General features: G+C 26.9%; 1 protein-coding gene across 1 annotated transcript; it reads left to right on the top strand.

The window, feature by feature from the left end:
* Positions 1–5,221: 5,221 nt before the first annotated feature.
* Positions 5,222–7,871, top strand: LOC107486541 (ribosome biogenesis protein BRX1 homolog 2; the record flags this gene model as incomplete). The annotated part of the gene is given in 9 exon segments (XM_016107086.3): positions 5,222–5,341; positions 5,503–5,745; positions 5,887–6,028; positions 6,286–6,364; positions 6,565–6,689; positions 6,967–7,068; positions 7,435–7,503; positions 7,594–7,692; positions 7,787–7,871. Coding segments are annotated over 8 exon segments (922 nt in total), but the record flags the coding sequence as incomplete, so codon positions are not given.
* Between the last annotated feature and the right edge of the window lie 6,232 nt (positions 7,872–14,103).

Here is a 14,103-nt window from a genome sequence, read left to right as displayed (position 1 = left end):
GTTGTTACATGATACAAAGAGTCATGCTATTTATAAAGATATTTTCAACTAATCTCATAAATATCCATCTACTAACTACTAGCTATTACTAACTTAACTCTCAACTACTGACATCTCTAATAATATTTTAATAAGTAGTTTTATGTTTGTAAATACATCAAGTTTACTATTTTTTTTTTCCAATTAATAATGCAACTTGGCATTCTTGATTCTAACTATTTATATTCATATTTATTTATTTTTGGGGTCACCAATCACTTTTTTTTTGTCATGAACCAATGACCTTTTATTAAGAGTCCTATTTTAGTTTTTTGTTCAACGAAAAATCTGCGTATGTTAATTTAATTTGATTAATGGTTGACATTATGTTATATGCATATATAATGTATTTTTTTATTTTTGCATTAAATAATTTTCATGTAATTAATGTATTTTTTGATCGTGCTGAATATTTTTTATCTATCCTACAAGTCATTCACTAATACAACACTATATATATGCGTGCTTATAGTTTAATACTTACGTGTACATGTATGAGATTCAAAATTAATAAGCATGTATAAATAATATTTGTGCATGTCATGTGATACATAAAGTTTTAGGGGTGGTGATTAATGTATTGGATACCATGAAAAAGGGAAGTTCTCATTTTTCAACTTACTATGCTTTCAAATGAAGGAAGAATTGTGTTACTACTACTTAGTTTAAGTGGTTAATAATACACTATTCTATCCTATCTTTTTGACGTTTAGATTTATTTCAAACATATCTGGAACTGGATCATAATCAAGTATGGAATTCCTTTCAAACTAAATTCAAAACTTTCATCTCCCAATTTTCCTAGTCTCGAAGTTACGAATTAAACATTATTATAGTTATGCCAATTATTATCTAGGAGTTGTTTTGGACAATATTTATATAATTTATATTTGAAATGATCTATCTTAGTTAGTAAGTTCCTTCTTAATAGAAAATTAATAATAAATAAAAATAGAAAAAAAAAGACATATTTTGATACAAGTCAAAATAATTTCTTTTTAAGTAATTCTTTTTTATGATCATCTTGTAAATAAGTATAATTTTATGAGATTAAATTTTATTAAAATGAAAAAATTGATAAAATAAACAAGTAAAAATTTATGATCTTTAAATTAAAATAATAATTAAACATAATAAAAATTATAAATTTAATGATAATTTAATTCTTATTTTATCTTTTTCCAACTTTAAGTATATTCAGAATTTTCATTTAGTTTCATTGGTTTTTTTTATTAGTAGTTTTCTGTTATAACAAATACATCAAGTTTACTATTTTTTTTTAATTAATAATGCAACTTGGTAATTTTGATTCTAACCATTTATATTCATATTTATTTATTTTGGGAGTCAACCAATCATTTTTTTGTCATAAACCAATGACCTTTTATTAAGAGTCCTATTTTAATTTTTCGTTTAACGAAAAAATCTGTATATATTAATTTAATTTGATTAATGATTGATATTATGCTATATGTATACATAATGTTTTTTTATTTATTTCTGAATTGAACATTTTTCGTGCGATTAATATATTTTTTGACCGTGCTAAACATTTTCCGTACGAGTTATTCACTAATACAATACTATATATATGCGTGCTTATAGTTTAATACTTACGTATACATGTATGAGATTCAAAATTAATAAGCATGTCTTATATATAACTTGGTAAAATTAAAGCTCTCTCTTTTTCATTATGTTTTTCTTAGCTCACAAGCACAATATATTATTGAGTCACATTTTTTTATTTGTATAATGGTCCTCAAAAGTGGCTACACTTTTTTTTTTTTTACTTTTCATGAAAGATACAATTATAGAACAAAGTGCAAGAAACTAGTGGAGGATACAGTATTTTTTCACACATATATGTCTTTTTGAAAAATGCAAAATAGAAACTAATAAAATTAAGATTGTGCTATATATATCACGGTAAAGTTTTCTTAGTTCAAATGGTATTGATGACTGGTTCTAAAATAAAGTACCTGCACTTTTTAGTTTTCTTTTATGAAAGGTATAAGACATATATGCACAAGTAGCGAGAACAAAGCATGCATGTTGATAAAATTCATGGAGGTTATTTTGACATTTGTACAAAGGATTGACCCCATGTATATGATTGATCTCTGCATGTTCTTGATTAATTAGCTTCAGATAGCAACTTATTGCACCCACCAAATTAAATTGATTCCAAAGACAAAGAGAACGTTGATTTCCTATTGATTAAGGTATCTATTTTATCTTCTAATTTTTTTTTCACCTGAGAGATAAAATTGCACTTTGATTTATTAGACCTAATAATTAATATTCATACAATTGAAATATTTCGCACCATAAAATTACTACGCATTATGTTACTCATAAAATTAAGGTAAATATTCGGTTAGTTTTAATAATTTTACTAATTTTTTAATTAAGTTTTTATATTATTTTTTTAATTAAGTCTTTATATTGTTTTTAATTTTGTTATTTGTTATTAGGTCTTTTTTTTGTCAAAAACGTTAAAATTAACAGAATATTTTTTAAAAAAATATGAGGTCAAAAATCTAATTAGATTTTTAATTGTGGATACTTTTAATTTACAGAAAAATATTCAGTTAATTATAATATTTAATTTTATACTAAAACTGACTTAATTACAAAATTAAAAACAATGTAAAAACTTAATTAAAAAAATGTATAAAAACTTAATTAATTATAAATTTTGTATAACTATAGAGATCAATAAAATAATTAAACCAAAAATGAATTATTAAGTTGTTATATCTGTTAGTTAATTACTTAATTAGTAACCATTCAATTCTGTCTAGCTATCATCAATTAGTAGTACCAAAATATATGTATATTTATCTTTTAATTCACATTGATTATTCCTATTATGGGTTCATCCTTAACATATTCATAGTTAGATCTATCAAAAATTTACAAATTCTAGGAATAGAATATCATTTGGTATTACAATACTACTACTAACGTCTTCCCTATCGCCTTATATTATTTTAGTTCAAATATTTATAAACATCTATATATATTTATAGGTAGAATTATCTGAGCATTATGCTAAGTAAGGGGAAATAGAAAGTAGTTAAACAGTTATTAGATGAAAGTGTTGTTTCAACTTTCAAAAGCAAAACGTGTAATAAGTGGCAGCAAAGCACACATTATAATGAAGCAAACTTTTTTTTTAATTTGCTTTATATATGATCCACAAGTTCTGAAGCTGCATGCAAATATCTCCACAAACTCTATAGATAGTTCCTACACCAGCTAGCAATAATAGCAGAAAAGGAACTTCAAACGCTAAAAAAAAGTGACCAAATTGTCTCCTCTCAAATGTGGTGAAAAATCTCTCATATCAATATCACACGAGAGAAATAATGATACCTGAAAAAAAAAAGAATTCTTTCCATTTTTTAAAATTATTTGGTAAATTATGATTTCTTACTTTACACTCTTTAAATAGGATTAAAAGAAAATATTGAATGACGAGAAATCACACTATATTCAAAACTTAATTAGAAAAAACATCCAAAATTTCAAACTCTATAAAAACTAATCTTTAGTAGCTTGATACTAAATTTGTTTGACAACCTGTTAAATATTAGTTGAAATTGAATGCTCATGTTTTGTTTGTTTATTTTTTTTATAAAAACGAAAGATGTATGTATAAAAATAATGTACATAAAAGTTATGCATATAACATTACTGAAGATAGAAATTGGAATCAAAATCTCATTTAAGAATTATTTTTCCAAGACGTTGCAAACAGGTTTTGTCAGTTAAAATTCAGCAGAGTAGGGACAAATTACAATGGAATTTGAACAAATCCAAGCAATATGATACAGCTTTAGGTTACAGAATTGGCTATTTATTTTACCATCCGCCTTTGGAGCTTTGCCCTAATTATATGCAACAGAAAAGGCCGTGGATTGATCTATGGAAGTTGAACTTGCCTCACAAAATTAAGCTATTTATCTGGAAAGCTCTCCATGGCCGACTTCCGGTGCTTGCTCAGATTCATCACCGTATCCCATCTATATCACCAATATGCCCTTGCTGTCATGAAGCAACGGAAACGGTCACTCATTGTTTGATCGATTGCTCTAGAATTAAAGACGTATGGTCTCAGAGTTATCTTCATGAATGTCTTCCCCCTCAGAGTTCTAACGACTTTTGGACATGGTGGACTGCATCAATAGAGATACTTAACCCGTTGAAGAATGCTGACCGTAATTCTCAATTGCTTGCCATCATTTGCTGGAACTGCTGAAATGCTCGCAACCAGTTGATTTTTGAAGGTTCTACTTCTATGCCGTCTGCCATTCTAGCAAGCTCTGTCAAGTTGCTCCGTGAAATCCAAAGAACTCCCAGTTTAGGTCGTCATCTCCATGAGACAAGCTCTTAGGTGCATTTAATTTGATTTATCATTATTTCTTCTTTAAGATTTTTCTTCGTTTTTCGACCACGCACCGTTGGATGAATACCTTCAATGTAGTATTTTTGGGAAATCCCCACCTTTTATTATGCTGTCCTGCTTTTGGACATCTTTGTATTTCATTTTTTAATAATTAATGAAATATAACCTATTATCTTTGGAAAAAAAATTATAACTCAAATGACATAATCTTTTCATACTCATTTAAAAGTCGTGCGTTCAAGTTTCACTTCAAACTTTGAGGAAAAAAAATTACTCCTTATCCAAATTAAATAAATAAAGGAAAATAATGCAAATTGAAAAACAAATTGAACAAACCAAGTCAGTAAAGCATGGTTGTTTTACTTTTTTAAGTTATTACAATAACTTTTTATTATTAGTATTGTCGATAATTTCTATTCGAATATTTGAGATTTGCAGAAGTTATAGTCTTTCCACCACCAACTTTTTTTTATTTAACAAATACATAAATATAGTAATAGTTCGTAAAAAAATAGCACTAACCTTTTTTTAGGTAAAACACATCTTTTTTTTTCCTATCTAGAACTTCTCGCTCCATTAGTAGCAAAATGCACAGAAAAGAAACCAATCTTGGGCAATAAAAAGGTTAGTAATCTAACAAAGCTCATGGGCTTTTATAAGCCCATAATGGCAAACGTGACCAATTAGAAGCCCAAAATTTAAACCAAAAAAAGAAGCCCAAATATTAATATAGCCCTTTAGTAAGTAGAAAAATCACTTTGACCCAAAAAAAAAAAAGAAAAACCCTAATAACCAGAACTGAAAAACCCTCTTTTCTTCTGCTTGCTCCTTCTCCAACTCGTTTCATCGCCATCGAACGCAGAGAAACCCGCCACCGCGAGTTCCAAGGTTCGTTTCTTCTTCCTTTGTCTTCGTTTCCACTATGGTTTTTTCATTTACCATTGAGATGGTTCTGTAAAATGAATGCAATGGAAATAGGGAATCTGGGTCAGCTTCAAAATGCTAACTTTTTTGTGATTTTTGTTGTTTGGTACGTCACAATTTTTCAGTTGAATTTAGAAGAGTAGTATAATGGGGAAGAAGAGAAAGCATAGTGAGACTGCAGCTGTGGCAGTTCCCAAAAAGGATGAAGCTGCTCCAGAGAGACCAGCAAGGACCCTTTTGGGTTGGAAGGATAAGAGTGAAGTCAACGGTGATGATTCTCAAGTCAAGGATGTTGAACTTGATGATTCACCTATATTCAGGAACAAAGAGAAGGTTTTGGTCACTTGCTCTAGGCGTATCAATTTCAGGTACTACCACATGCCCTCCATGTGCTTGTAGAAAAGTTTCTATGATCAAAATGTTGAAGAAGATCTTTTTTCTGGGAATGTTGTGTCTTTTTTTTTTAATTTTTTTATAAATGATATGGAAACCAAATATTTGATTTTTAGGTACCGGCACTTGATGTTGAATGTGGTCTCGCTTTTGCCTCATTGTAAGAAGGACAACAAGGTTGAATCGATGGAATCTAAAGGGGCCACATTGAATGAGCTCGTTGAGCTCAAAAATTGTTCCTCTTGTTTGTTTTTTGAGGTATTTATTTCACAAACATTTTCACTACCAATCTCTGTTTAAATTAGGTTCCTTGTGGTTATGCTATGCTGCTGTTTGCTAGAAAAGTATATGGTTCGTGTCTATAGGGTTCTATGTAGGTTTTTACTTTTTATTGGTCACATCATTCAGATGCAATAAGCTATTGTGCAAAATTTTGCATTTTTATGATTTAATATAGGCAACTTGATGCATTCTGATAATGGTCTTACTTCCCGTTTTCTATATATGAATTCCAGTGCAGGAAGGGAAAAGATCTTTATCTCTGGATGGCAAAATGCCCCAATGGTCCGTCTGTGAAATTTTTAGTTAGCGCTGGTAATGTATATTTTTCTTATATCGTCTGATTATTTATATAGAGTTACATACATTACATGATGCTAATTTGCTTGCCATAGTTGTTGTGTTCTGGACTCTGGGCTATGCACTTTGCTTTATGATTATTTGTGTTCTTCTATGTTCTTTTACTTTTCCGGTGCCGTTTTTCTTATCTCTGTTTTTTATTCACTGGTTTCCAGTGCACACAATGGAGGAATTGAAATTAACTGGAAATCACCTAAAAGGTTCCCGCCCAATTTTGACATTTTCAACAAATTTTGAAAAAGATGCACATTGGAGACTCTTAAAGGAGATGTTATTACAGGTATTTGATTTGTTTCTTTCCTGTAAGTAGTATTTTTTCATTGTCTATCTAGTTTCGGCTGGAAGAAAGTTTTAAGAAATCTTGTACGGGCACAATAATTATTTCATATAAACACAAGGATTATTCTTAAAAAGTGTTTTACTTGCACCTTCAAGATGTATTTGTGATCTTATGCTGCAGTTGTCACAAATCTTCGAACATGCACTTCTTTATTATTTCATACAGAAAAGTTTGATTACTGCTGACAATTGACATACTCTTTCTTTCTTTACTTCAGATATTTGAAACTCCAAAAGACCACAGAAAAGCTAAACCTTTCCATGATCACGTGTTTGTTTTCTCAATAGCTGATGACCATATATGGTTCCGGAACTACCAGGTTTGGCTTAAAATTATTTAAGATATTCCACTCGTTTAGTGTTTATCAGTTGACCACTGGATTAAGTCAGGAGAGAAAAGAAACTATACTCAATAAAGATGAACATGCCTTGCACACCATGTCACCACTTACCAATGCATTATTACAGGAATATAGCTTCCATGAATTTGATGGCATGACATATTGATCTAGTGATTATAATTTTCCATGTTTCATAATGTATTGAGGTGTCTTAATAGGTTAAATGAGATAAAGGCGTCATTTTCTTCATTTATATACGCATTAAACAAATGGTAGCTTGTGAGCATGATTTCCCTTTGCTTCCTGAGCCATGTTTCGCAAACTAAACTTTTCTTTTCCATGCAGATCGATGTTCCTCACAATGAGACAGACAAATTACCCCGAGGAGGCCTCGAACAAATGAATTTGGTTGAGGTCTGAAAATTTGTTTATTGTTATTTATGAATTGCTCTGTCAATTTAGAATCTTCCTTTATTAACCCTTGTGCTCTAATTGCTTATTTAGGTTGGCCCGCGGTTCTGCTTGAACCCAATTAAGATATTTGGTGGCAGTTTTGGAGGGCCAACATTATATGCGAATCCATTATACGTGTCACCAAATCAGGTACTAGCATGCTCTCCATCTATATTTTTTATAGCGAAAATAGTTTTATTGACACTGGTTGTGTTCATGGCCTTACCATATTGGTTTCTCGCAGGTTCGAGCATTGGAGAAACGGAAGAAGTCTGGGAAATATGCAAAGAAGATCAAGGCAAAGACAAGGAGGAAAATGCATGAGATGTAAGTTCATGTTACCTCCCCTTCATCCAAGCATGAAATGCCAATTTTGAGTAAAATATGTTTCTGTTTACCATCACATTATAATCTAAAAACATAGGTTGGTGCCTTTTTGGTTCTGTAATTTTCATGCCCTAAGATTCTTATGGTTACTGCTTATTAAGCATCCTTAGATAGATATATTTATGTCATGTAATTCACTAATTCTTATGTAAGATTTTGGTTTGATGGAAAATAACACTTTCGGTCAGAGGGTTTTGTTTTGTTTTGTTTTTTTTTTTTTAATAATGAAGTAAAAGATTTGAGAAACTAATCATACCTGAAAGTTGTCAAGTTTAAACCCTGAACTGTAAAGTATAACCCCCGAAACAGTGTCCAACAAATTTGTGAATAGTGTAAATTAAGGGCATGAAGAAATTTTAAATATTTGGCCTCCCAATAGTGGTTAAAGTATAATGTACTAGGAAAAGTAAAAAGAAAAATAAAAAGCATCAACAAATTGTACTTCTCAAATAATTTTCAGCTTAATCTATTTGGATTGGTCAAGTGGTCATTATATTTGTTCGTTTAAGGATAGATCTTTAAATAAAGTTAGGTGAATTAGTCTGTTTTCGTCCTGCCAATTAGGAGAATCTAGTGATTGAATTTAATTAATACATACCATGAAAGAAACGGTTTATTTTTGTAGATATTGGTAAAACTTTGATGTAATATTTTATTATTTAATTTTATGGTATTTTTTAAAATTATGGAGGTAAAACAATACATTCACGTATTGTATTGACAATATGTTCTCCGCGTATTATATATTTTAATTAGCCCGAAAGAATCTCCAAAAATAATTTGAAAATACAAACATTAATTTTTTATAAGTAACAAATAATTTTTACATTTGACAAATAATTTATACATTTGATTTAAAATTTTAAATAGTTGAGAGAATATTTAAATAACTATTTAGAGATTTATGCAAAAAACTGAACAAAATTAGATCTCTTGCTTTTTTTTTTACATTTTTTAACATTTCAGTCATTAAAAAATTACAAAAAAAATCATAAAAAATCAAATAATATATATCTCTAATATCTGGTTCATCTTTTATGTTTTAATTTTTTTGAGAATTTATTCATTGTTCGTAATTTTAAAATTTGCTTTGTTAATAATATAAATTTTTTAGTACTACATTTTGGCAAGTATGAATTATATTATGAACTTAGAAATATGTTCTATTCTATCTGTGAGCAACAAGTTGAGATCTTTTTATTTCTAAAGAATTATTATCTAGAGTTGAAAGATCAAACATAGTTACATAGAGTGATATTATTTGCATCTTAAAAGTGGACAAACTTGGGGAATATTGCACAGTTAAAAAATAAAAAAAAACCAAGAAAAACACTGAGAGTCTCAATTCCAATTTCCAAACATCGTTATCATCAAATGATTTTTATTTTTTCTTTGAAAAAATATTGCAGGGACTAATGTCATTAAAATTTAAAAAATTTAGGAATTAAATTGAGACAATTAAAATTTTAAAGACTAAATTAAGATTCAAATGTAATTTCAGGGACTAAACTGAGTATTTTTTCTTTTTTCTTCATTGGTGTTTATCAGAAATATCTACTTTGATATAAAAGCATCTTTTCTCCAAAGTCATGTGACTATGCAACATAAATTCCAAATATTAGCAATATCATACATAAACTAATATAAAACTTAAACTTGTAGTTTATTTAATTAACAAATAATAAAAATCTACACAAATTTCAAACCTTCTATGTAGTGGAAAAAAAAAGCAAGAGAATTTTCCATAGCATTAAATCCAAGACATATATTCACTATGTCTTGCTGCTGCTGGTTTTCCAAGGAACAAAAACAATAAATAAAAAAAGATATTATTGCTTGACACATGAAGATACACTAATGATATGTGAAAAGGAAGAACAAAAAATAATTAACCTTGATAAATAAAAGAATATCAAAAGAAGTGCTAAGAGATTGCACAAATTTCATAATACATAGCACTTCATAAAGTTAAAAGCTTCAATTATACACTAAAAAAAAAAGACTCAATCCATTGACCCCTTAAAATTATCTATAAACCCAAAACTATCAACAATTTCTATTTATCTAAGGTTCCATCAATGTGGACCCAAAAATAAAAATCCATCAAGCTATAATAAGAACCTACAAGAATCCAATCATGGATTCCATATTATCATTGGATAATATATGTTGCTACTTGCTACTAGAATCTAAGTTTATTATATAAGCAAATAATAAGTGAATCTTAACCTTCCACAAACAATATATCTGCCCTTTAGATTGCCAATGAGACACCTAAATCATTAATTCTAATTTTTATTTTATGATTTGATCTCATCACTCTTCTTATGGATTAATCACCTTTCTAGAAGAGTACTCCTTGGTTACCTCCTAAAGCCAATGTGTTATGAAAATAAATCATGGCCTAATGTAACTTGAGAAGAAACAGAACATATTCCAATTTTTAACTATCTAAACTAATAATTTTTTTTCCAAGTGGTTGGAACTTAATTAGATCTTGTTATGATTTCATCATGACATTAATTAAATCCAAAACACTTTCCAATAAAAATGCTATGTATATTTATATATAAATACATGTATTTATTAATTTATTTTTAATGTTATTTTATATTTTATATTTTATACTAATAATTAATTTTTATGACTAATTTTAGTTTACTCTTAGTATGATTATTTTCTAATTAAGACTTAGTCAGATAGAAACAACAAAAACAGTAACTTGATTAGTGCTTGGTGGCCTTCCAATACAAAATTTCTTTACCTGATACATATGCTTGAAAGGTCTTAAGGACCCTCAATCAACCACTCCCACTAAAATTATTTTAAATTTTTAAACCAAAAAAGAAAAAACCACAAAGGATGTTTTGCTTTCTACTAACCCTAATCCACCTAGTGACCATTAAATTCCATCTTCTTTACATTTTCCATATGATCCAAATTAAAGAAAGACCAAATCCATTTTATGTTATTACTTATTAGTCCACAGATTTTCATGCTAGATCCCCTTGATGGACCACATTAATGAATAAGTCAAACCACACCCAAAAAAAATGGTGATAGCTTACATTTAAATTTAAAGTAATTATTCTCTCCGCTCTTTGATCATTTACTAGAAAATTAAAATCGTCTTTCACAATTTGAAATTTTTTAAATGATCTTCAATCATTAAATAGTTAGTCTAATCGATTTTTAATTATTCAAATAATTAATCTAAATAATTTCATGTTAAAAATCCTTTAAACTAATTACTTAAATAATTAAAAATTAAATAATTTTTTTGAACCATGAAAGATTATTTTATTCTTTAGATGAATAATAAAAATTGAAAAAAAGGTTTACTCTCAAATTTAATTAAGAAAAATGGATGTATCCGATTATCCGAATAAACCAGTGATTTGTAGTAGTGGACTTTGCCAAAAGTTATCAGTATCTAAACATTTTCTTGAAATAAATCTAAATATTTCTCTAATAAGAAACCCTTCATAATTAAAGTTGTCAAGTCGCTAACATATACTCTGCACAAAACAGAATATATTGTGGCTAATCATTATTTGGATGAATAAAAACCGCACCGCCATTTCATAAATACACAAATAAATAATAAAATCTTCAGGTTTTACCTGTTTTATTATTGATAATATTTTTTCTGTTATTATAATTATGAAAATTTTTAGGACCTTTAGCGTTCCCTCAAATCTAAATAGAAAATTAGCTTAAATATGCCACATTAATGTTTATATAAATGTTTTGAAGGTGGAAAATGAAGAATTTAATAATATTTTTAAGAAAAAATTTAGGGGCTAGTAATTTTTATGTATTTTGGTCAGTACTTAACTATAAAAAAAGTGAGTGATTTCTCACCATTGAATATAATTTTATACCATTAAAAACACTATTAATGATCAATTAATGGTTACAAAATACTAAAGTTGTTGGCCTTTAATATTACTCTATCTTTTTTAGATTTTTGTAATGCGTTGAATTCTGTAAATTATGTTTATATAAATATTTTATTGTTGATGTGTTAAGTTAGTATTTTATCTTTTTTTTTTTTACCGATTATTACTCGGTAGATAAAATTATAACTTTGTTGGTGTATGTAGGTATTTTACCTATAAAACAAAGTTATTTTAAAGTACTTTGACTTAATTTTTTTTATAATCTTATATAGTAGATTGTGACCGTTTATTTTTTTTTAAACAATATGCAGGATAATGGATAATTTAAAAAAAAAAAACATATTTACCAAATAGCAACAGTTTATGACCACAGCAAATAGATTTATTAATTTTATAGTGATTATATTAACGGTTTATAAAATCATCACAAAATCAAATACTCACATTCTAAACCGCAGTATTTATGAAACCGCTGACATATCGAACCACCACTATTTTTTGATTCTTTTGTAGTGATTTAACATTATTTCTCTTTTTTTTATCTCTTTTATTTTCTAATTTTCTTGTAGTAATTTAATATTATCTCTCTTTTTTTTTATCTCTTGAAAAGATTTTATTTTAATTTATCCTATTAATTGCAATTTGCTTTATATATACAATAAAAGTAGATAGCGAAGTAATTTTTAAATTAAATCCGACTAAATTATATTTATTTTACGGGTATTTTTTTAAAAAATATTGTCTTACTTATTTGTGTACTTCTTATTCAACATTATCATCTCTGTCTTTTTCTTTAATGTTATTACCCTCATCATCTTCTTCTTCTTTTTCTTTTTTTATCTCATTATTTTTTTCCTCCTCCTTTTCTTTCTTATTCTCTTATATATCTTCAGCAAAATCAATGAACACAACAATTTTGATATACAATATAAAAATTTTGATACATAACACAAAAATATTAAGAATCATATATCCATTTTATTGACATTCAACCAACAAAATACGTATATTATAAAAATTTTGATACACATTAATTTTAGAGCAGAATACAAAAAAATTGGTATATAGCAAAAATTTTGAAAGAATACTTGTTAAAAATATTGACATCTAACAACCAAATAAGTATATTATATAACTTTTTGGTACATAACATATAAATTTTGATGTACAACATAAAAATTTTTAAAATATAATATAAAATTTTTTAATAAATTATATATGTGATAGATATTAACTCGAGCAACTAATAAAATTTATGAGTTATATGTAAAATTTATGTGTTATATTAATAAATTTTTGTATTATCTAACAAAATTTTATGTGCTACAAAAAACACGTAATGCATGCACATTAATTTTTATTAAATTTATATTAATTTAATTATTAAAAATATTTATACGTATGGTATCACTGTAAATATATATGTCAATATTTATTTGACCAATTTACGGTGACAAATTAATGATTTAATTTCTTAACCAAATTAACCGGTTCATCTAACATGTATACATAGGTTAAAATATAATAGAATTAGATTAAATATAAAAAAATAGAATAAATAAAAATATTTAAAAATTATAATTAATCGATCATATTATTAAATAATGTTATTTANTAAAAGTATACAAAGAGTATATCAAATTAACCACAGAATATGAAGAGGGCCAAGTTACATATTGATTTTGGAAAATCTTGTATGCAAACATGGTTACCAAACATAACCTCATAGGGTGTGTTTGTGAAATAAGTTAGAAAGGATAAAAATGCGTTTTAATATTTTGAAGATTGTTCTTTGATGTTTGGCAATTTTTTTTCTCTGAACACTTCTGCATCTCAAAAACTCGTTTACTAGAAGTAAAAAATTATGGTTTCTACGTTTACTCAACGCACGTTTAGGTTTATTGCAAGTTATTATTGGATTTTTCATAATTTTTTTTAAATAAATACCGAGAATATTAAAACAATTATTCTAATTTTTGTGTATTGTTTACTATTTTAATTTTTTATAATATGTATTATTGTTCTTATTAAAAATGATAAATTAGATAAAAAATTAATTATAAATAATAATAAAAATATAACTTATAAAAAATTAGAATTTAAAATAATAATAAAAATAAAATTATTAAGAGTACTTAAAAAAAGTACTAAAATATGTTATCGTATATATTATTTTTAATTTAATAAATAAATACTAATTTTTATTATAAAAAAATACTTAAAAAGTTTAATTTTTATATGTTATTTTTAGTTTCATAAATAAATATTAATT

This window comes from Arachis duranensis, chromosome 4 (genome assembly GCF_000817695.3).
Source record: "Arachis duranensis cultivar V14167 chromosome 4, aradu.V14167.gnm2.J7QH, whole genome shotgun sequence".
NCBI lineage: Eukaryota > Viridiplantae > Streptophyta > Magnoliopsida > Fabales > Fabaceae > Arachis > Arachis duranensis.
This window is presented reverse-complemented; position numbering and strand designations above follow the sequence as displayed.